The sequence below is a fragment of the Capricornis sumatraensis genome, chromosome 16 (genome assembly GCF_032405125.1).
Source record: "Capricornis sumatraensis isolate serow.1 chromosome 16, serow.2, whole genome shotgun sequence".
NCBI lineage: Eukaryota > Metazoa > Chordata > Mammalia > Artiodactyla > Bovidae > Capricornis > Capricornis sumatraensis.
In genome coordinates, this window is record NC_091084.1 from 8,132,536 (window position 1) to 8,158,188 (window position 25,653).

The following is a 25,653-nucleotide window of genomic DNA, read 5'->3' on the forward strand; positions in this document are numbered from 1 at the left end:
TTCCCAAAGCCTCACCCCAACCTCTGATCTTCATTCTATTGCTGACCCTTCTCCACCCGGGTCTTACCCACCTCACCCCTGGCCTCACTCCTTCCCTGATCCCCAGCTATGGTAACAAGACTCGATTCAGCACAGGGACCTGCCAGGAGCAGTGGCTTAGGCAGCCCCAGATCAGTCCTCTGTAGTTGGCAGACAGTCCTCAGGAACAGAACGGGAGATGAAAACTCAATAGCATTTCCCCCAAGGGCTGGGTCCTGTGTTCCAAGAGGATCTGTTAGAAGATGCCTTTAAAAGGTAAACATCTCCATGGTGCTTCAGGGCCCCAAGAATTTGCTCAGCCTCTCCTGGACACCTAAGAAAAAGCTTATGCACAGGGCAGGACACCCAGAAGCTGTTCAAAAAATAAGAAAACACACAAGAAAGACATAATCTTATTGAAAGCAAAAATACTTAATAACCAAAAAAAAAACCAGAGGACATTTTCAAAATAGACTGCTAATTTCAAACACCCATAGCTATCAAAGAAATTTGCATAATAATAAAATAATAGCTGCCATTTTGGGGAACTTTTATTGTGTGTCAAGCACTCTGCTAAAAGTGCTTTTCAGGCATGATTTAATTCTCACAGAAACCTTCTGAGGTAGGTACCTTCATTGCCTTTCCCTATTTTACTATGAGGAAATGGAGGCTTAGAGAGATTGAATTATTTATCTGAATCACACAAGTCTTTCCTCATAGCTCAGTTGGTAAAGAATCTGCCTGCAATGCAGGTGACCTTGCTTCGACTCCTGGGTCAGGAAGATCCCCTGGAGAAGGAAATGGCAACCCACTCCAGTATTCTTGCCTGGAGAATCCCATGGACCGAGGAGCCTAGCAGGCCACAGTCCATGGGGTTGCCATGGTCAGACATGACTTAGCGACTGAACCACCAGCATAAGAGTCAGCAACTAATGAAGCCAGGACTCAAACCCAGGTCCTCATGTCATCAACAACCACGCTGTTTGTGACCTTGTAATATGCACTGGAAGTGGGTCCCTGGAGCAGAAGTGTACAGACTTCATTCCTGGTACCATTTTGACCAAGTCACTTTGAATCCTAGGACCTCGGAGAGCATTCCCAGGGAAGCCCAATGCGCCCCACGGCCCCCCTCATAATCCGTCCATCCCCGACCTCTGTGACTCCAACTTATCCTTCGATGCCGTGACGATGCTGGGGAAGGAGCTCCTGCTCTTCAGGGACCGGTAAGCCTGACACTTGCCCCCAGCTCTCACCAGGCCTCAGCTGCATGCCCAGGCACACGTTGTCGGAGAAGACCTTGCCGCTGCCTTGGGTGACGATCGTGCAGAAGTGCTGTCCTGTGTGACAGTCGGATGGGAGGCAAGAGTCTTTGGGGAGACATAGAGTCGCCGAAACTACTGTTTGTGGGGTACCTACAATGCTCTTGCCACTGGGCTGTTTTCTATATAAGTCCAGTATTTCTTCTAATCTTGTTCACTGTGAAGCAGAGTTAGAATCCCAAATTTACAGATGAAGATGGAAGCTCGAAAGAACACAAAACTTTACAAGGTAACACAGCTGTATTAAGTGACTGAGTTATGACATCAGCCCAGATTTCTCTGATTTCTACTTTATTCACCTCTGTATCCCTCCTGAGAGTCCATAGTATATTCTCAATAAATATTTGTTAAAGAGGGTTGGGTAGATGGAAAGATGGATAGATAGGTTGTTGCGTGGATGGGTGGAGTCACAGATGGATAATCAGGAGCATAGATAGATGGGTGGAGAGCTCTAAACTTAGTATTCTTCCTAAAGCCCTGTTTCTCAAGGCCTCTTGACTTTTCAGCTGTCAGTTGTCAGAAATCTCAGAAAGAGAGGGAATATTGGTGACTTCTTGTTATACCACAGCTATAGCTACTAAAAGAATACCCTGACATTTGAGTTTCTATTATTGTTGTTTTAGGAATGCTTCTTTTGGGCTTATTAATATAAGTTTCAGTAGATCTGTGAGTTATAAAAAACAATGAGATGGCATTGTATTTGACTTTTATGGCACAAGAGACTGAGTAATTTATGATACTGGAGATGCTGGATTTTTAGTGAAGATACTATAGGAATAGCTGCAGATATAGCTATGATGAGTGGTGGTTGGTGGTTGATCTTTATTTTTTAGTAATTTTCTTGTTATGGAGATTACTCATGGAAATTAAGTAGATGTAAGTTTAACGTTAGTGTAATAAGGGAAAAGGAGAAAATTAAAACTTTTTGTTTTGAAATTAATGTGGAAATTTTTATTTGAAGATAGGAAGTAGGCTTTGGTAATACATTTTTCTAGCCAAATTAAGTGTGATAATAATGATGATGATTTTTGGCTTGCTGAAAGGTGGATGGATGGTGACAGGCAGTGAGTGATAACTGGAAAAATCTGAAGAGGTTGGAAAATTCAAGCAGGTGCTTCCCTGGGGACTCAGTCGGTAAAGAAACCTACAATGCTATAGATCTGGGTTTGATCCCTGGGTAGGGAAGATCCCCTGGAGAAGGGACTGGCAACCCACTCCAATATTCTTACCCGGACAATCCCATGGACAGAGAAGCCTGGTGGGCTACTGTCTGGGGGGATCTCAAAGAGTCATATACGACTGAATGACTAACACACAAAGGGGAATTAAATTTTAGGTTTTGTGTTATAAAGTTAAATTCAAGTACTAGAATAAAACCTGAGAGAGTTACAGCGAAGCTGCTCATTTTAGGTGGTAGGGCAGTTATATGTCAATAGTTGTTGGAGTAATCTTGTTGGAAGTAAAAATTCTAGTGAAAATGCTTCTGACTAAAAGACATTTAATAGAATCAATTAGGAGAGGATTATTTTCATTTATTAAAATTAGAGTCAGAAAATGCAATTCTTCTAGACACATGAAGAAAAATAATTTGAATACTTTGGGAAGCTGCTAAGAAAGTGGCAGTGAGTCTTATTAATCGGGTGCAGGCATTAGTATACAATGTGTTAGCAATTTTGATAATTCAATCTTTGGAGAAAAATCCTTTAAGGGAAGGCCTATCTATGAGCTGTAGGCTTCTGATAGTAAGTGAGGTTGAAATAAAGAGTAAAGCTTTAAATAAGCTGCCCATTTGAAAGGTGTCTTGTTTATAGTTATGAAGAGTAGACCCAGAGCCTACAAATAATATGGATTTTTAAAATGCAGGTGTGCAGACATGAAGGAATGCTAAGTGTGGTTGACTAGTACCAATAGTAACTATTCCTAGGCATAAATGCCTTGAAATAGAGAAGAGAGCAGTCTGCTTCATGAGAATAGTTGGTGTGGGTAGTAACACCTGGACAGATGTCAGTGTTTTGGATAGTTTTATTATTTTCTGTCACTGATAAAAACAAAGTAATAAAAGCTCCAACCATTGTGCTTGAGTGAGGCTGAGGGAAGTGGTGCAGAAAGCCAAGCTGGAGGGATTCACCAGCCACAGCTGGGAGCCCCGTGAGAAGTAGACAGTGACTAAGGCTAAGCATGAAGACTTGTCGGAAAGCTCATGAATTAAAGTTGTATTGTTCCTATTTCCCTCCCACTGTGCTGTCTCTGGGAACATGGCTACCAGTTACTCTGTAATTACTTCTCTCCTTGGACAAAAAAGAGACCTCCCAACTCTCACCTCCACTCCTCCCTTTACTGGGGACAGAATTCAACCACATCAGAACAGGCAGAGGTAGCTCAGGCATAAGCATGTGTGACATTACTTATTCTTTTTCTTCATTGGAAGTGTGTAGGGTGCTAACCCCGTCACAGTACCTGGGCCTGTAAAGACAGATCAACAGTCCCCTGGCCTTTGCACACCTTAAGGTTAGATGAGGGAAAGAAACAGCCAAACAGCACTGCCATCTCACTGTGCCATGGATGTATTTAGACAGAGAAAAGGCTCTGGTGTCTCTTTCTATAAAAGCACACTAATTCCATCAGCCCCACCCTCGTGACTTTATCAAGCCCTAATCACCTCCCACTCGTCCCATCACACTGGGGGTTACAATGAATGATGGGAAAACACAGATATTCAGCCCATAATACAGAGTAATCATATTGTTAAACATGTTATTGAATATCCTTCCAGACTTCTTCTCTGGGTAGAGATTTATCATAAATATGAGAGGGAAACAGGGATATCCACAAAAGTAAGACTTTGTAATGTGCTGGATGTGCTGATTTGCAAATTTTTTCACTCAGTTATCTCATTTTTCCATGTCAATGAACTTTAATTTTCATCTTTATTTAATATATGTGTATATTATCCCGGTGTATAGATCTATCCTTACTTATTTAACCAGTCCCAAACTAATGAACATCTGTATTGTTTCCAATTTTTAAAAATTGGACACAGCTGAACTAAATTTTTAGCAATGGATGGGTGTCTACTTTTCAAAGCAAGTGAGAGGAAAACCCAGAAATCTAGGCTTTAGCCTCAGGCTAAGTTGATTTGAATTCTGGTTATGCTTCCTACTGATCAGGTGACACTGGGCAAGTCATGCGCCAAACTTGTGAGCACTCAATAAAAGGCAGTTCCTATATTTAGGAGAGGGAGTCAAAAATATATACAATGGGTTAAGGCTTGGAAACAACCAGAGGTATTTTTAATTGCTACCTGTTTTGATTGATTCTTTTTTCTTAAGACTTGCTGATTATTTACTTTGTTTTTATTGTTTGTTACTGAAAAGGAAAGAAACCAAAGTGGAATCAGTAGGCACTGACCCAGGAGTGATAGGCAAGGTGCAGAGCAGGAGAGCCCCAGACACCATGCAAGGTGACGTCTGCTCCATCTGACTCTGCGCTGTCCTGATGAGGGGTGTAGGACTTGTGCCCCAGCACAGCAAGTAACTTCTTCTTTTGGTATTATTAGTGGTTGTGATCGAGGCAAGAGACAGTGAAGTCAAAGATAGCCCTTTCACACAATTATATTTTCTTTAAAAACCAAAGGAAACACTTTTTAAACTTCTATTTATCAAACTATGAGCATTCAACAATCGCTAACAGCTAATTGGACAACTAATTTCATCCTTTGATGAAATACCAAATGTAAATGAAATGTAAATACTGAGAGTGGTAAGAGAATAGAAAGAGAAGCATAGATATAAGGGACATTTAGAAAGGGGTAAACAGGGAAGAAATTAGGGGAACCATCGCCTTCTCATCTTCTTCCACTCAGTATCTAAGGAGCTATTGTTGTAAGGGCAGATAATTCCAAAGAACTAGGAAGAACTAGAAAGAGGACGGGAAGCCAGTAGTGGTACCCTTTTAGCACTGGAGCTGCCACTAACCCGCCATGGGACCTTGAACCTCTCTTCCTCCTTTGCAAAAGCAGATGTTGCCTGATATTTGTTGTGACTTCAATGTGTTCAGTACTCGGTGCTAAGCATTTTGTTATCAACTCCTTACAGCAGCCCTGTAAGGTATGAATTGTTATTACTGCCTTTTTATTAGACATAAAAAAGATGAACAACTTGTTCACGCTCACAAGGCTGGTCATGTTTGAAGCTGGGGCCCACACCCTCAGTCCTGTGCCAGAGGCTGGGCTCCTAACTGCCCTGCCCTGCCGCCTTGTGGGTGCCATGCAGAGCTGGACTCGCATCGCCCTGATCCCCTACCTCCCATCACCAGAAGTCCCCAAGGGCTTGCTAAGCCTGGACAAAGAACAAAGGATTCTTTCAGCCACAGCCAGCATGGCAACCTGGGGGCTATGTGAAAGCGTTCCCAGCCTGTTCTCTCCCACCCGCCAGCCTGGAATTCCCCATCACTAACAATAATCTGTTGATGAGACATTTCAGGCTGTGCATGTAATAACCGCACAGTTTGTTTCCAAAGCATGATTGCAGTGCCTTTTAAAGTCACTGTGAGACTGCTGCGCATTCTCCACAGTGTATAAATGGATATGGGTCCATTCAAATGTTCTGTTTGAAGAGAAACGTCAGCTACACACACACACACACACACACACACACACACACATATTTAATTCACATAGATTTACTCTTTATAATAAATAACAAAATATTAAGGTTATCTCAGATTTCCTTGAAATGACTGAAACAGCAGTCATACCCAAATGATATTTGTATGCCTTCTCTTATTCTGGATTTTACATGATACAGTTTTAATGATAAGATCAAGAATATGTCTATCAGCTTCAGATCTCAGAAGAATAATAGCATTTCACATGTAGAATAGGCCTAAAGGTTGATTGTGTCCAAATCCTTCATTTTGGAGACAAGAAAGACAGGCCCAGGACTCTCAGCCCAGAAAACCTGCTCTGTAACCCAGGCCTGCTGAAACCCCAGCACAGTCTATCACTCACATAGAAAGCCTCATAGCTGTGAGGCTATGTAACCCTATGAACTGTCAAGAGAATGTTGAATCTTGACTTGAATGAATGAATGCCTTCTGACTGGAATGCATCTGTGTGAGTAAGAAAAGCTGCGATGTCCCTGGGCCCTGGGCCTGCAGATTGGGTGAAGAGCCACAAGGAGGAGGAGGTTCTTGAGTATCCAGGTCCCCAGAAATGTCTGCTAGGCTTCTCCACATGCTGTTTTGTTCTCAAAATAGGGTTCTTTATTTTAAAACATCTGTAAATCCCTGACTGATTGACTAATTGTTACATTCTGAAAGATGTTATGTATTGCATATAGTAATGGAAAGAAAAATATGTTTCAGGGTCATGCAAGTAGGGATTGAAGAGAAGGACAAATGTAAGAGGCATCTTGAAAAAGTCACCAGCAGGACCTTGACACTGATTTGATGAGAACAATGGAAAAGGAGAGTCGAAGGTAGCAGCATCACTCACTTAGATAAGAAAATCAAAAAGATTTAGATGCATCAAGAAAAATTCAATTTTAGATAAACTCTTATAATATTATTCATTATAAATTCCGACATTTCATGATCCTTTACCATGTGCTATGTTATCCTAAGCATTTTATAGACATCTGCTCCTTTAATCCACGTTCTTTTTCCCAGCTAGAGTTTTAACCTAGGTCTACTTGACATCAGAGACAGAATTGTTATAATGGAACCCCAGATAAATCAGGGAAAAGAGGATTGTCTTTTTCTTAAAAAAAAAAAAAAAAAAAAGATCAGTAGTGTACAGTGCTGCTGAGGTCACCAGGTCAGAAACTGAAGAACAGGACTGACTGTCGGGATGATGAAGGACTATAGTTTTAGCAGTACAGTTCAGGCTAAACTGGTGGCTCAGTGGTAAAGAACCTGGCTGCTAATGCAGGAGATGCGGGTTCAATCCCTGAATGGGAAGGATCCCTTGGAGAAGGAAATGGCAACCCACTCCATTATTTTGGCCTGAGGAAATCCCACTGACAAAGGAACCTGGAAGGCTATAGTCCATGGGGTTGAAAAGAGTCAGACACAACTTAGCGACTAAACAACAAGGAGTGAACCCAGATCCTGAGGAATGAAAAGGCAAAGGGTAATGGTGGGCTTCCTAGTTGTAAAGAACGCCCCCTGCCAGTGCAAGAGGCAGAAGAGATGAGGGTTTGATCCCTGGGTCAGGAAGACTCCCTGGAAGTGGGCCTGGCAACCCACTCCAGTATTCCTGGCTGGAGAATCCCATGGTCAGCGGAGCCTGGAGGGCTACAGTTCCTAGGGTCATGAAGAGTTGGACAAGACTGAAGCAACTTAGCATACATGCACAAAGAGTGATGGTATAAATCATTCATTTTCAAATCATTCATTTGAAAATCTTGTTAATAACAAGGAGTTAAGACAATAACTGAAAGAGGCAGGAGAGTCAAATGAGGATTTTTCGCTCTGAGAAATACCTGGGAACATTTGAAGGCATAAAAAGGAGCTGTTGAGAAAGAAATGAAAAGCTGTATCAGAAGGAGAGACAATAAAATCAGTACCCTCTCCTATTATTAATAGATGAGTCCATTGGAACCTAGCATTTTCCAGAGTTTCATGGGCTTGAGGAAAGCATGCACAACTAAAGAGGAAGTCTTCCTCCTTCAGTCTCCCTGAGGATATTTCTTTTCTGGCTATAAGATTGCATCACTGAAAGTCAACACATGGCATTGTATTTACTTAGATTGATTCTCTGTTATGTATTATGAATTCAAAGAGGCAGAAGGTGTACAAAGATTGCTGATTCACTGTCATTTCTTCTGAAATCCCTCCTTCTGACTAAGGATGAGGTTCTTTACATCTTCATAAGTTGTGGCTTAAAATACGAATCTCCATAGGCTCCACAGATGGATATATACACTTAATTTAAGGACACAATGAATAGTTTTCACTGTTTTAACCACTATCTACATGTAGGATTTTAATATTATAAGCTCTGTTTTTCTTGGTTTCAGTGAGATGGATGATGCATGTCTGATTCTTGGCCTCTTAAACCTCCTGATATAAACAACCCTGGTTAGCGAGCTTCCCACAAATGAATGCCTTCTTGACCAATGATGTGATTGTTTGTATTTCAAAGTTTCCCCTGACAAAATTTTATATTAATGAGAAAAATTTAGAAGAAAATGTAGTTCTATTCATAAACTCTAAGTTTTACATAATTAATAAATTTGTAGGGTGAAAACATGTCTTATTAAAGTATTTACAAATAATTGTAAGAGTAGTCCAGAGTTTATAAAACACTTTTATATGCATTGTCTCGATTGATCCTTTGAAATGTTAGCAGTTATTATTATTATTTTCATTTTTATTTGACAAGAAGAAATTTAGCCTCAGAAAAATTAAGTGACTCATACAAGGTCACACATCCAATAATAAAATAAGGTCTCAAGCACCCGTTGCTTCTTTCACTGCACCACAGTGCCCATTCTCAGGGAAGAGAAGCATCAATTCAACTCAGCATCAAAAGACTGACAGAAAAAAGACACCCCCTCCTCCTGAAACTAGGGTACAGAGTGACAGAGAAGAGTCAAGGAAAGTCAGGGGTGAAGAGAGTGGAAAATGAAAGGACCCATCAACTCTTGCTGGATTACAGTCAGCAAAGAGGTGACTGTGTCTCCTAGAAAGGAAAGACCAAGAGGATCAGTCAAGCAGGTGGGGAACGAAGACAGAGGGGTCCAACAACAACAAAAAAAGGATAAAAAGCTTAACAGACTTGACCCAAGCCCCAGATATGCCAGGACTTGCTGATCCCTAGAATACTTAGATGAATAATACACGACCCTGCCACAAGGAGCTCACAGGACTGGCCGCAAGCAACAGGAATGTTACCAGTGACTTCTGCTCAAACCTGATGACTTACATAACTGTGACATCTATCTATCTAGTCAACAAATATTTATTGAGCCCAACTATGTTCCAGATACAGCTTCGGTTCCTGGCTAAACAATGCAGTTAAATATCTATCAGCGAGTCTTTAATATCAATAAACTCCATTGTTTTGCCCTCCTTACCTAAGATCAGATTACACATTATTAATATGATCTGTTTATTTCACTACCATTTTCAAAATATCCTGCAATTGTTCTTTTTTTTTTTTAAATTGAAGTATACTGGGTTTCCCTTGTGGCTCAGTAGAAAAGAATCTACCTGCAATGCAGGAGAAGCAGGAGACGTGGGTTCTTTCCCTGAATTGAGAAGATATCCTGGACCAGGAAATGGCAACGCAGTATTCTTGCCAGGAAAATCACATAGACAGAGGAGCCTAGTGGGCTGCAGTCCATAGCGTTGCAAAGAGTCAGACACAACTGAACACACTTAGTTGGTTTACAGTTGTGTTAGTTTAAAGAATACAGCAGTGTGATTCAGTTATACATGCATATATTTTTTCAGATTCTTTTCTGTTATAGATTATTATAAAATATTGAGTATAGTTCCCTGTGCTATACAGTAGGTCCTTGTTGGTTATCGATTTTATATATAATAGTGTGTATATGTTAATCAAAAACTCTTATTTTATCCTTCTCTCCCTTTCCCCTTGATAACCATAAATTTGTTTGCTATATCCATGAGTCTGATTCTTTTTGTATGTAAGTAACTTTTATCAGTCTTTTAAGATTCCACATATAACCTATATCATATGATATTTGTCTATCTATGTCTGGCTTACTTCACTTAGTATGATAATCTCTAGGTTCATCCATGTAGCTACAAATGGCATTATTTCATTTGTTTCATGGATGAGTAATGTTCCCTTATATACATATATATGTATATATATATATATATATTCCATCTTTCATACCCATTCATCTGTTGATGGATACTTATGTTGCTTCCATGTCTTGGCTTTTGTAAACAGTGCCACAGTGAATATCAAAGTGCATGTATTATTTCAAATTGGTTTTCCCCAGATATACACCCAGGAGTGGAATTGCAGGATTATATATAGCTGTATTTTTAGTTTTTTAAGGAACCTCCTTATTGTTCTCCATAGGGACTGTACAAATATACATTCCCAGCAACAGTATAGGATGGTTCCCTTTTCCCCATACCCTCTCTATTGTTTAGACTTTTTGATGCTGACCATTCTGACTGGTATGGCATGATACCTCATTGTAATTTTGATTTACATTTCTCTAATATCATTAACAATGGTGAGCATTTTTTGTTTGCCTTTTGGCTATCTGTACATCTTCTTTGGAGAAATGTCTGTTTAGATCCTTTGCCCAGTTTTTGGTTGGATTGTTTGTCTTTGTAAATATTTTCTCCCATTCTGTAGGTTGTCTTTTTATTTTGTTTATGGTTTTCTTCGATGTGCAAAAGCTTCTATGTTTAATTAGATCCTGTATGTTTACTTTTTTTTTTATTTCTATGACTATAGGGGATGGATTCAAAAAGGCATTGCTGTAATTTATGTCAAAGAGTGCTCTAGCTATGTTTTCCTCTACAAATTTGATAGTATCTAGTCTTACAGTTAGGCCTTTAATCCATTTTTAGTTTATTTGTGTGTGTGATATTAGAGAATATTCTAATTTCATTCTCTTACATGCTGCTGTCCAGCTTTCCCAGCACCACTTATTGAAGAAACTGTGTTTTCTCCATTGTGTATTCTTGCCACCTTTGTCATAGATTAATTGACCATAGGTGCATGGGTTTATTTCTGGTCTTTATGTGTGGTATCTTTTTCTGATTTTGATATCAAGGTGATGGTTGCCTCATAAAATGAATTTGGGAGTGTTCTTTCCTCTGAAATTTTTTGGAGGAGTTTCAGAAGGTAGATGTTATCTCTTCTCTAAATGTGCAGTAGAATTTGCCTGTGAAGTCATTTGGTGCTGGGCTTTTGTTTGTTCGGAGCTTTTAAATCACAGATTCAATTTCAGTATTTGTAGTTCATCTATTCATTTTTTTAATTTCTTCCTGGTTTAGCTTTATGAGATTTCTAAGCATTATAAGATTTCTTTCTAAGAATTTGTCCATTTCTGCTAGGTTGTCCATTTTATCAGCATATAATTGCTTGTAGTAGTCTTTCATGGTCTCTAATATTTCCACGGTATTGGTTGTAACTTCTCCTTTTTCATATCTAATTTTATTAATTTGGGCCCTCTTCCTTTTTCTCATGATGAATCTGGATAAAGATTTATGAATTGTGTTTATTTTGTCAAAGAACCAGCCTTTAGTTTTATTGATCTTTTCTATGTTTCCTTTGTCTCCCTTTCATTTATTCAATATTTCTGCTCTGATCTTCATGATTTCTTCCCTTCTACAAACTTTGGGTTTTGTTTGTTCTTCTTTCTCTAGTTGCTTTAGGTATAAGGTTAAGTTGTTTATTTGAGATTTTTCTTATTTCCTGAGCTAAGCTTGTGTCACTATAAACTTCTCTCTTAAAATTGCTTTTGCTGCATCCCACAGGGTTTGGATCATTGTGTTTTCACTTTCTTTTGTCTCTAGGTATTTTGTTTTATTTCCTCTTTGACTTCTTCAGTGATCCATTGGTTGTTTAGTAGCATATTGTTTAGCCTTGATGTGTTTGTGTGGTTTTTTTTGTTTTTGTTTTTGTTTTTTTTGCACAAATCTTGTAGTTGATTTCTAATCTCATAGTACTGTGAATGGAAAAAAGTGCTTTATATCAGTGATCCCCAACCTTTTTGGCCCCAGGGGCTGGTTTTGTGGAAGACAGTTTTTCCATGGACAGGGCAGGTGGGGGGTGGGCATGGTTCAGATGGTAATGTGAATGATGGAAAGCAATGGGGAATGGCAGATGAAGCTTCACTCACTTGTCTGCCACTCACTTCCTACTGTGTGGTCCACTTCCTAACAGGCCACAGACCAGTACTAGTCCTCAGCCTGGGGGTTGGGGACCCCTGCTTTATATGATTCAATCTTTGTAAGTTTACTGAAGCTTGCTTTGTGGCCTAGCATGTGATCTATTCTTGAGAATGCTCCATGTGCACGTAAAAAGAATGAATATTCCACTGCTTTCAGATGGAATGTTCTATAAATATCAATTAAGTTAATCTGGTTTAATTCATCACTTAAGCCTTGCATTTCCTTATTGATTTCTGCCTGGATGATCTGTCCATTTATGTACGTAGGGTGTTGAAGTCCCTCGCTATTATTGTGTTACTGTCAATATCTCCTTGTAGGTCTCCTTGTATGTCTGTTAACAGGTGCTCCCATGTTGTTTTTGTTGTTCTTTAGTCACTAAGTCATGTCCAACTCTTTTGTGACCCCCTGGACTGTAGCCCACCAGGCTCCTCTCTCCACGGGATTTTCCAGGCAAGAACACTGGAGTAGATTAACATTTCCCTCTCCAGGGGATCTTCCTGACCCAGGAATTGAACCTGCATCTCCTGCTTGGCAGGTGGATTCTTTGCTCTGAGCCCCCTGGGAAGTTTAGGTTGGGTGCACGTGTGCATGTCTCCTAAGCTGCTTCAGTCATGTCTGACTCTTTGCAACCCTATGTTCTGTAACCCACCAGGCTCTTCTTTCCACGGGTTCTCCAGGGAAGAATACTGGAGTGGGTTGCCATTCCCTCCTCCAGGGTCTCTTCCCAACCCAGGGATCAAACCCACATCTCTTGCATTGGCAAGTGAGTTCTTTACGACTAATGCCACATCTACAGTTGCTATATCTTCTTCTTGGATTGATCCCTTGATCATCATGTAGTGTCTTCTTTGTCTCCTGTAACAATCTATCATTTTTTAAATGAATTTTTATTGGAGTATAGTTGCTTTACAATGTTGTGTTAGCTTCTACCATACAGCAAAGTGAATCAGTTATACATATACATATATCCCCTCTTTTTTTGGGTTTCCCTCCCATTTAGGTCACCGCAGAGCACTGAGCTATACTGTAGGTTCTCTTTAGTTGTCTATTTTATACATAGTAGTGTATATATGTCAATCCCAATCTCCCAATTTATCTGACCCCTCATTCCTCCCTTAGTATCCACACATTTGTTCTCTACATCTGTGTTTCTATTTCCACTATGCAAATAAGATTATATATACCATTTTTCTTGATTCCACATATACGCATTAATATACTATATTTGTTTTTCTCTTTCTAATTTACGTCACTTTTTATGACAGCCTCTAGGCCCATCCACATCTCTACAAATGACCCAATTTCATTCCTTTTTATGATTAAGTAATATTCTATTGTATACATATACCACATCTTCTTTATCCATTCCTCTGTTGATGGACATTTAGGTTGCATCCATGTCCTGGCTATTATAAATAGTGCTACAATGAACATAGTGGTGCACGTGTCTTTTTGAAACTTGGCTTTTGCAGCCCTGTGTACTGTAACCCACCAGGCTCTTCTTTCCATGGGCTCTCCAGGGAAGAATACGGGAGTGGGTTGCCATGCCCTCCTCCAGGGTCTCTTCCCAACCCAGGGATCAAACCCACATAAACCCAGGGTTTATGTCCAGTAGCCAGTAGTGGGATTGCTGGGTCATATGGTAGTTCTATTTTTTTTAAGGAGCCTCCATACTGTTCTCCATAGTTGCTTTATCAATTTATATTCTGACCATCACTGCAAGAGGGTTCCAACAGTCTTTATCCTCGTCTATTTTGTCTTGGGTTTCCTTGGTGACTCAGTGGTAAAGAATCTGCCTGCCAATGCAGGAGACATGCGTTTGATCCCTTGGTCAGGACTATCCCCTGGAGAAGGAAATGGCAACCCATTCCAGTATTCTTGCCTGGAAAATCCACTGGGCAGGGGAACCTGGAAGGTTAGCCCTTGAGGTTGCAAGAGTTAGACTTGACTTAGTGACTAAACAACAACAACATTTTGTCTTATATGACTACAACTACTCCAGCTTTCTTTTGCTTTCCATTTGCATGGAATATCTTTTTCCATCCCCCTCAGTTCTTCTTTTCTAACAGTTTTATAGATTTTCTTTTTTTGCCTTATACTTTAAATCTATTTACAGGTGTATTAGGAGGTTAATTGTTATACCTTTTTTGGTCAATTTTAATTATTATTGTAATTTATAGCTCTAAGTTTGTAAATCCTCTGGATATGTGTCTTATCACTTTATTACCCACAAGATATAATTTTTCTTCATCAATACAAAATTTTTCATGAGTACAGATTCTTTTGGAAGTTGTGATACTTTACATAAGTATCACATATAGGTAGTGTTTATTACCACCTCATGTATACATTCTAATATGTCATAACAGTGTTTAAGCCAAGGTTTCCTGACTTTAGCACTACTGATATTTTAAGCCAGACAAGTCTATGCCATGCTGGACTATCTTGCACATTGTAAAAGGTAAACTAAAATGATATCCCTGAATTTCACTAGACTCCAATAGCATTACTCACTCCTAGTTGTGACAACCAAAATTGTCACCACTCATTAAAAAGTGTCTTCCATGGCACAAAATTATTCTTGGTTTAGAATGACTACTTTACATCAATTTAATCCTCCTAATACCCACAATATCCTAAGTCAAGTAAGGAATATAAGAGTCTACCACTTGTGAACAGTTCCAAAAGTACATTTTTGGTTTGCCTAAACTCTTAACCATTGCACTTTACTACCTCTCACATTGAGTCATCTGGAACATCAATAACATGTAACTTCAAATGAAAGATTGGGTTTAATTTGCCTAGAGTCACTTGATTTTTAAATGAGAATTTTAAAACTCCCACATGATTTTTAAACGAGAAATGAAAGAAAATACAGCCCAGCTCTAGAGTACCCAAAAAGAGAAAGCAGCTGGAAGTTAACCCGATCAGTGATGTAATTCAGAAAGAGTCTGATTATTAGACAGTGTGTCCGCTCCTCCTCCTTCCCACTTTCCTCATCCTCATTATTTTAATTGCCTGAAAGGCAGACTTTGTACCTTAGAGAGAATCTAGCTCAGTGACTTGAGCAGAGTCAGCATTTTGGAATTACGTATTGAATTGAATTAATTGGAAAATGCTTTTTGGATTCTTCATGGGTTCCCAGTGAATCCACTTTTTTGCCTCCTTATCAAAGATGAAATTATGAGCTTTTGACTTAATTTGTTTTTCTATATTTATTACCTGATTCTTCTGGATACCCAAACAAGTGCTCACTTTGTGATGGTGAAGAGAAGGAAGTGGGGGAAAGCAGTCCTTCTGGCCTCCAGAAAAGGCCAGATCTCATTGGGTAAGCGGTCAAGTTATAAACAGAGGAAAACCAGATGTCACAAGGCTGAGAAGGAGCAAGTAGAGAAATTGGGGGGTATGATGAAAATCAAGGCAGCTGGAGTTTAATTGACTCTGTCTGGCCTTAGCTGCTTGCTGACATTAGAGCCTCCCAGCCTTTCTGGGTCTCAGTTTTCTATCTTTTAATTCATACAATGTAAATATATAATTTCCTTGAAAGATAAAGATTGGTACAAAATAGACTAATTCAGACAACCTGAGAATATACTGAGCTACACCTAATGGAATGGTGGTGGTGGTTTAATTGCTAAGTCATGTCGAACTCATGAGACCTGATGGACTTTAGGCTGCTAGGTTCCTCTGTCCATAGGATTTCCCAGGCAAGAATACTGGAGTGGAGTGAGTTGCCATTTCCTTCTCCAGGGGATCTTCCTGATCCAGGGATTGAACCCATGTTTCCCGCATTGCAAGCAGATTCTTTACCGCTGAGCCACCAGGGGCTTCCCACACCTAATAGAAATTTTTGGCCTAATTCTTACATATAATTTTAATAATACTGCTAGCTATGTTACTTGCACTTTGCCTATTTTATGAGATTGTTGTTTCCTGGATTACCAAATGTGTGACTGAACCTCCAACAAAATAATAATAACTAGGCAACTTGGAGAAGTTGATCAAATACATAGTTCTGGATGCAATCGATAATTGTAATTACTCTAGATATGGAAGGATACAAACAAGAGAAAATTTTTCCTGGACTGTAAGAGACTGGGTAAGACAGGTTGGTCCAGCCCTTTGGTTACTGTTGATAGTAACAGTACACTGAATGGCCTATCAGCAACATCTTCACCAGACCTAAGAATGAGTTCCTTGCTCCATGGGATGAAATGGTCATGAAATGCCTCCCAAAGTATGGTCAAATTTGTAACCGTGAGGGGGCCCTGTCAACTACAAATTGCCACCTACCTCTACAAGAATTAAATCTTGAGCTGGGGCAACTGCTGATTTTCAACATCCCCTGGAAAATGTTCAAGGTGGAGAGCAAAAATGAGGCACTCTGTGCTCAGGGAAAAGCTGGCAGAATGGGTTTTCAGATAGATGTTTTTAGGAGCTGATTTTATGAGCCTAATTTTTGTACCTCTTCATATCTAGAAAAGCACTAAAATCCTTCACGGTGACAACTGTTACTTGTGACTAGCAGAAAGGTTTCACCAGACTAGCAGAAACCTTCTGGAAAAATATGTGCTTGACTATATATATTCCTTCTTCACCAAAACCAAATATATATACTGACCTCTCGCCACCCTGCATCTTTGGAGCAATTTCTCAGAGCCAACTGAGGGGCCATCTCCCAGCCTACAGTCCTTATTTTGCCCCCAATAAAACTTAACTAACACAACAACATCAACAAAAATACCTACAGTCTAGATAAGGCCATGATGTATAGGGCTTGGGGAGAGGAAGTGTACCCTCGATAGACTCCTGACACACTGAGTTATTATCTATGGTAGGTGCCCAAGTAATAATTTTTTAAATGGACAATATCCAGCCAAGTAGCACTTTACAGTTTATGATGCACTTTCAGATGCTTTATCTCAGTTGATCCTCTTAATGATCTCATGAGATAGGCCAGGTATTATTATTTGCATTTAAGAGATTATGAAACAAGCTTGGAGATAATGGTCAGCATTGGAGGTGCAAAGACAGTTTACAGTTTTCTAAAACACAATGTGCTTTCTTTTCTGAATCATGGTGCTGCTTAGGAACATGAAAAAAATATTCCTCTCTCTCAATAGAGCTGTCCTTTGGATTTCATTATCAGCTCACCCAGATAGCTTCAGCAGACCCCTATATGCAGCATCCCTCTTATGGGGTACATGCTATGCTCCAGAACATCATGAACTTAACTCTTAATTGCACAAGTTGCCCTGGATTATAATGTCTAATTGGGCTTCCCCGGTGGCTCAGATGGTAAAGAATCCACCTGCAATGCAGAAGACCTGGGTTCGATCCCTGGGTTGGGAAGATCCCCTGGAGGAGGGCATGGCAACCCACTCCACTATTCTTGCCTGGAGAATCCCGTGGACAAAGGACCCTGGTGGGCTACAATCTATGGGGTCTCAAAGAGTCAGATACGACTGAAGCGGCGAAGCGTGCACAGTGTCTAACTACTCATCTGCCTCTACTACTAGATCGTAGCTTCTGGAGGGCAGAGCCCGAATCTTGTTCAGTGTTTCATCCCAAGGTCTAACTCAGTGCCTGCTGATAGGTGCTTATAAATATTTGTTAGATTAACTGAAACTCAACAGAATGTTTGAGGAGTGCCTAAATTTACCACATGGAAAGTTAAAAATCAAAACTTTCCCTTAAGTTCTCTGTCCACAAATACTTTTATGTATTGATTCTAGCTTCTATTGAGTCAGTAAACTATTCATATTTTACAAGAATGATTTTAAACTCCAAAATTCAAAATAGACCACATTTACATTGAAATTTTCAGACCAGTACCCTCATGTATACTCCCACAATTTTACGTAAATAATATTGGGAAAATGGATGGTTAAGGTGCTAAATCTTAAGTTAACGTATAGGTACCAGATTTTTGTGAACTAGCCATTAGGTCCTAAGATATAAATACTTTCAGTAGATAAGCAAATAGGCAACATAATTTGTAATTGTTAATGTTTTTGCTATTTTTACTGGAAGTAATTAGCATCTCCAAACCACAAAAACTTGGCTCATTTATATAATACTCATAAAATACACTGGAATGGCTACCTTTATGAGATCTGATTCGTGTTGATGTTTGGCAGAAACCAACAAAATTCTGTAAAGCAGTTATCCTTCAATTAAAAAATAAATTTTAAATTTTTTTAGAAAGCACAAACACACACACAATAAAAAAAATCAGAAGAGGAAAGGAAAACTTGTAGCAAATGATACTTGGAATAGGAAGATGCACAGCTTAAGTGTATACGTGATTGATGTCAATCCCTGCTATTTCCTTCCATGCTTTGAACATCCTTAAATAAATGAAGGAAAAAGAATTGCAGAGATGCTAAAAGAATGAAAAGGAAAAAGAAGCAGATTACGAAAACCTATATATATATATATATATATATATATATATATATATATGTATTCTACTTAAAAACAAGACATGGACAAGAGGCATTTAGAAATGGCCTCTAAAGTGTGGCTTGCCGTATATTTCAGTCCAAGTTCAATTGAAGATCAACCCTGGTCCTATTCCTTTTCTGTTGCCAAATAGGATTTTCTGGCGTCGGCAGGTTCACTTGATGTCAGGGATCCGGCCCAGCACCATCACCAGCTCCTTCCCCCAGCTTATGTCCAATGTGGATGCAGCTTACGAAGTGGCTGACAGGGGCACAGCCTACTTCTTTAAAGGTACGCTGAAGGTCCCGCAAAGAAAGAAGTGGCCGGGTACAGGGCACGGTGTGTCTGGAGCACCCAGAACTATCAGTGTTTGTTAGTGATCACAGAGCAGTTCCAGACATTCCTGCTCCTCAGATTGGGGGTGAAACATCCCTCTACTGTACTGTGACAGTGACAGCAGTGACGGTGACTGTCAAACTCTTCCCAGAGCCAAAGGTGCAGTCTCGTGAGGCTCAGTGATGAGCGAGTGTCCGGGAAGGTGGAAACCTGCTCCCTGCCCCGCCTCACCCCACCACCCCCCACCCCCCCACCTCTGCTCTGAGTGACACGGTATTCTCTACTGAGAGCCTCTCATTCACAGAAGTCAGCGTGGAAACCTCAGGAAAACAATACAAGCGTCTGGGAGCAGAGAGACGCCTGGAGTCTGTCTCCAGCCCTTTACTATTTGAGTGCCTTAGGGAAGTTATCTAATTGCTCTGCATCTTCATTTCTTCCTTGCAAAATAGTTATAGTAATGACAGCCTTGAAGATGTGACTGTGGCTAGCCAATGGAAGTTGTCCAGCAAACCTTAACCATCAGTTTAGATTGTATTTTCTTGATGCCGATGGCTGAGGATAGAAGATTAGTGCCAGTTTAAGCAAGAATCAGCATTTGTGGTTCACTTGCCCTTTCTGTCTCACACATATATAAGACTGAAACGAGATTATACAGATGAAAAGTATCTTGAAAAAAATGAATGTGTTGCATTTAAGACACAGTTGTATCAGTATTATTGCCTTCATAAGGATAAACTAGGGATTTCTGCCTCCAGGGCAAGTTTTAAGTCTTTTACTGAACTGAATAGAGACTTGTATCTCCTCCTGGGTTTTATCCATGGCAAATATCCCATAAACTAGCCCCATTTGTAATCCTGCATAGAAATCCTAATGAGTGAAGGGCATCACTAAATAGTACAAAGTTTTTGCAAGCTTTAATTTCTGGTTCCAGGACCTCACTACTGGATAACAAGAGGATTCCAAATGCAAGGTCCTCCTCGGACTATTTATGACTTTGGGTTCCCAAGATATGTGCAGCAAATAGATGCCGCGGTGTATCTCAAGGACGCACAGAAAACCCTTTTCTTTGTGGGAGATGAATACTACAGGTATGGCTTTTCTCTTTGTGATTGTCCAGCTGTATTCAATGAGAAGGAAAATGCTTTTGCTAAAAAGAATGCAAGGCAAATTTACAAAAGGCCCATTGACTCTTCTCAGTCACTAGGGTGTCATTTGCTGATGATTGACACTGTCTAAAACATACAGAACCATCCAAATAAGTGAAACATTCATTAAATAATCTGATTGTTTGGTGTCTGACACATGAAACATCCTAATTTTTCAAAGCACTCATTCACTGGATGTCCAATGGCCTAAAAGAGTGGAGTTACCATTCCCAATACATAACTACCCACTGGGAATGCCTTGAAAGAAGAACTGATTCCATCTTATGTGAGTATATCCTATTGATACATGAATATCATTGCGTTCCAGAATGCTCCGTGATTTTGTACAAAATGAACGTGGTGACAACTGTGGGGCTCTTTGAAGGAAATTTTTGCTGAAAGGCAAAGGCCTTATTGCTATGTTCTTTAACCTAGAGCATGAAAATTCTTCTTATCCAAAGATCATGTGTAATTTCCAGGCCTGTCTTACAAGAGGTTACTATGAGCAGATTCGATCACTGTGCACAGGGTCACACCTTGTCTCTCCTACCTAATCTCACTACCTTAACTGACTCATGTTGAAGAACTGGGAACAACTTTGTCAAGCTCTGCTGCCACACCTTCTCAGGTCACAGTTCTCACTTTAGCATTACTTGTCTCTCTGAACGTTAAGAGAAAAGCAAAAACAGATTGTAAGTAGATGACTATGCTAAACTCTTTCCTTCCGAGGAGTAAGCGTCTTTTAATTGCATGCCTGCAGTCACCATCTGCAGTGATTTCGGAGGCCCCAAAATATAAAGTCTAACACATTTTTCAGTGTTTCCTCATCTATTCCCATGAAGTGATGGGCCCAGATGCCATGATCTTCGTTTTCTGAATGTTGAGCTTTAAGTCAACTTTTTCACTCTCCTCTTTCACGTTCATCAAGAGGCTTTTTAGTTCCTCTTCACTTTCTGCCATAAGGGTGGTGTCATCTGCATATCTGAGGTTATTGAGATTTCTCCCAGCAATCTTGATTTCAGCTTGTGTTTCTTCCAGTCCAGCGTTTCTCATGATGTACTCTGCATATAAGTTAAATAAGCAGGGTGACAGTATACAGCCTTGACGTACTCCTTTCCCTATTTGGAACCAGTCTATTGTTCCATGTCCAATTCTAACTGTTGCATCCTGACCTGCATGTAGGTTTCTCAAGAGGCAGGTCAGGTGGTCTGGTATTCCCATCTCTTTCAGAATTTTCCACAGTTTATTGTGATCCACACAGTCAACGGCTTTGACATAGTCAATAAAGCAGAAATTGATGTTCTTCTGGAACTCTCTAGCTTTTTCAATGATCCAGTGGATGTTGGCAATTTGATCCCTGGTTCCTCTGCCTTTTCTAAAACCAGCTTGAACATCTGGAAGTTCACGGTTCACGTATTGCTAAAGTCTGGCTTGGAAAATTTTGAGCATTACTTTATTAGCATGCAAGATGAGTGTAATTGTGAGGTAGTTTGAGCATTCTTTCACATTGTCTTTATTTGGGATTGGAATGAAAACTGACCTTTTCCAGTCCTGTGGCCACTGCTGAGTTTTCCAAATTTGTTGACATATTGAGTGCAGCACTTTCACAGCATCATCTTACAGGATTTGAAATAGCTCAGCTGGAATTCCATCACCTCCACTAGCTTTGTTTGTAGGGATGCTTTCTAAGGTCCACTTGACTTTACATTCCAACTTAGATAGCATATTAAAAAGCAGAGACATTACTTTGCCAACAAAGGTCCATCTAGTCAAGGCTATGGTTTTTCTAGTGGTCATGTATGGATGTGAGAGTTGGACTGTGAAGAAAGCTGAGCACTGAAGAATTGATGCTTTTGAACTATGGTGTTGGAGAAGACTCTTGAGAGTTCCTTGGACTGAAAGGAGATCAGTCCTTGATGTTCATTGGAAGGACTGATGCTAAAGCTGAAACTCCAATACTTTGGCCACCTCATGTGAAGAGTTGACTCATTGGAAAAGACTCTGATGCTAGGAGGGATTGGGGGCAGGAGGAAAAGGGGACGACAGAGGATGAGATGGCTGGATGGCACCACCGACTCGATGGACGTGAGTTTGAGTAAACTCCAAGAGTTGATGATGGACAGGGAGGCCTGGTGTGCTGTGATTCATGGGGTCACAAAGAGTCGGATATGACTGGGTGACTGAACTGAACTGAACTGAACTGATGCTAAACTCTTTAGGTCTATGTTAGGACCTTGTTGGCAGTGGGAAACAGCTCAGCTTTGGTCCATGGGTTTCATTTTATTTTATATTACCTATTTTCAATAACCATATATGTGGCATAAAGTAAATTTATAAATAATCTGTCATCTTCCTCTACTTCTTCAGCTTAGAGCTGAAAATGTAATCTAACAGAAGCACAGATATACTTCAAGGAAATTTATTTCATAAAAATGAATGTCAAATGTGGACCCTCCTGACTCTTCTGAGTCACTGAGAGCCTTGGAAGCTTTGCTCAAAGTGTCTTGTATTGTCTTGAGTTGACATTTCCAGTCCAATGTTTAAGCCTCTAAGCCAGCTAGTTTTCTTTCAGATAGGAAGTGGTTATTCACTTATTAAGTCCCCAGTATCTGCTGGGCGTGTTCTCCAAAGTTTTTCTTCAGGATAAGGTGGCTGCCATCACCATGCTGACCTACAGGGCGATATATACTGAGAAACTCAACTCCCATTTTAGGTTTTCAGGGAATGGCAACCAGAGATGGAGTGTACAAGCTGACATGTGAGAGTGTGAGTTGTGATTACCCATTTAACTTGTCAAAGTCTGTTCACAGCCTGATTCTCCTTGGGGGGATTTATCCACTCTCATAATTTCTATTACCCATTCATTGCATAAAACTTTGGTTCTAGTCTTTGGACTAATCTACCACCCACTAGAATCCAAAGTCAAACACATTCCTCCAACCAAGCAGAACTGAGGCTTAGCAGCTAACATGAGGAGCTTGGTGAAAGATTTTTCAGTTCAGTTCAGTTGCTCTGTCGTGTCTGACTCTTTGTGACCCCATGCATCGCAGCACGCCAGGCCTCCCTGTCCATCACCAACTCCCGGAGTTCTCTCAAACTCATGTCCATCAAGTCAGTGATGCCATCCAGCCATCTCATCCTCTGCCGTCCCCTTCTTCTCCTGTCCCCAATCCCTCGTAGCATCAGAGTCTTTTCTAATGAGTCAACTCTTCACATGAGGTGGCCAAAGTATTAGAATTTCAGCTTTAGCATCAGTCCTTCCAAAGAAGGACTGGTCTCCTTTAGAGTCGAGTGGTTGGATCTCCTTGCAGTCGAAGGGACTCTCAAGAGTCTTCTCCAACACCACAGTTCAAAAGCATCAATACTTCAGTGCTCAGTTTTCTTCACAGTCTAACTCTCACATCCATACATGATTACTGGAAAAACCATAGCCTTGACTAGATGGACCTTTGTTGGCAAAGTAATGTCTCTGCTTTTGAACATGCTATCTAGGTTGGTCATAAATTTCCTTCCAAGGAGTAAGCATCTTTTAATTTCATGGCTGCAGTCACCATCTGCAGTGATTTTGGAGCCCCCAGAAATAGTCTGACACTGTTTCCACTGTTTCCCCATCTATTTCCCATGAAGTGATGGGACCAGATGACATGATCTTAGTTTTCTGAACATTGAGCTTTAAACTAACTTTTCCACTCTCCTCTTTCACTTTCATCAAGAGGCTTTTTAGTTCCTCTTCACTTTCTGCCATAAGGGTGGTGTCATCTGCACATCTGAGGTTATTGCTATTTCTCCCGGCAATCTTGATTCCAGCCTGTGCTTCTTCTGTAAATTAAGGAACGGGAGGGAGAAGATATCTGATATTAATGATGACTAACTACCCCTGAGGAAATAATATTGAAACTTTACATCGAACCTCTGTGAGAATCTATTAAGGAAAAGTCTTTGGCAATCTAGATAAAGCAAATTCATTTTAAGTTGGCCTAGGACATTAATTCAAATATTAAAGAGCTCATTTTGCCAGAAAGGAAAGGAAACCATGGTTGCCACTTTGATATTACCCTCCCTGGGTTAATGAGGGTATTAAGTGATATAATGGATGTAGATAGCTACCTAATACACTGCCTGACATATTGCAGGTGCTCAAAAAGAGTAACTGTTTAGTAGTAAATAAAAGGAACTCACATGGTTGTTGTTGTTCAGTTGTTCAGTCATGTCCAACTCTTTGCGATCCCATGGACTGCAGCATACCACACTTCCCTGTCCATCATAAACTCCCAGAACTACTCAAACTCACGTCTGTTGAGTTGGTGATGCCATCCAACCATCTCATACTATGTTGTCCCCTTCTCCTCCTGTGTTCAATCTTTCCCAGCATCAGAGTCTTTTCAAATGAGTCAGTTCTTTGCATCAGGTGGCCAAAGTATTGGAGCCTCACCTTCAGCGTCAGTCCTTCCCATGAATATTCAGGACTGATTTCCTTTAGGATGGACTGGTTGGATCTCCTCACAGTCCAAGGGACTCTCAAGAGTCCACAGTTCTCCAACACTACAGTTCAAAAGCATCAATTATTTGGCCCTCAGCTTTTTTTATAGTCCAACTCTCATCCATACATAACTACTGGAAAAGCCATAGCTTTGACTAGCCAGTCCTTTGTTGGCAAAGTAGTGTCTCTGCTCTTTAATATGCTGTCTAGGTTGGTCACAACTTTTCTTCCAAGGAGCAAGTGTCTTTTAATTTCATGGCCGCAGTCACCATCTGCAATGATTTTTGGAGCCCAAGAAAATAAAGTATGTCACTGTTTCCATCGTTTCCCCATCTATTTGCCATGAAATGATGGGACCGGATGCAATGATCTTTGTTTTTTGAATGTTGAGTTTTAAGCCAGCTTTTTCACTCTCCTCTTTCACCTTCATCAAAGGCTCTTTAGTTTTTCTTTGCTTTCTGTCATAGGGTGGTGTCATCTGCATATCTGAAATTATTGATATTTCTCCCAGCAATCTTTATTCCAGCTTGTGGTTCATCCAGCCCTGCATTTCACATGATGTACTCTGCATAGAAGTTAAATAAGCAGGGTGACAATATGCAGCCTTGACGTACTCCCTTCTCAATTTGGAACCAGTCTGTTTTTCCATATCTGGTTCTAACTGTTGCTTCTTGACCTGCATACATGTTTCTCAAGAGACAGGTCAGGTGGTCTGGTACTCCCATCTCCTTCAGAATTTTCCACAGATTATTGTGACCCACACCATCAAAGGCTTTAGCGTAGTCAATGAAGCAAAAGTAGATGTTTTTCTGGAAGTCTCTTGCTTTTTTGATGATTCAACAGATGTTGGCAATTTGATCTCTGATTCCTCTGCCTTTTCTAAATCCAGCTTGAACATCTGGAAATTCTTGGTTCATGTACTGTTGAAGCTTGGCTTGGAGAATTTTGAGTATTATTTTGCTAGCCTGTGAGATGAGTGCAATTGTGCAGTAGTTTGAATATTTTTGGCATTGTCTTT

The 25,653-nt window shown here is 40.2% G+C and overlaps 1 protein-coding gene across 1 annotated transcript in view; it reads left to right on the forward strand.

Annotated features, from left to right (window-relative positions):
• The window catches only part of MMP20 (matrix metallopeptidase 20), a 61,291-nt gene that overhangs the window by 17,531 nt on the left and 18,107 nt on the right, over positions 1–25,653 (forward strand). Inside the window, exons 6-8 of the mRNA XM_068989096.1 lie at positions 1,100–1,241; positions 18,829–18,965; positions 19,942–20,098. Coding sequence (XP_068845197.1) covers positions 1,100–1,241; positions 18,829–18,965; positions 19,942–20,098 — 436 coding nt within the window. The remainder of the gene's footprint in view (positions 1–1,099; positions 1,242–18,828; positions 18,966–19,941; positions 20,099–25,653) is intronic.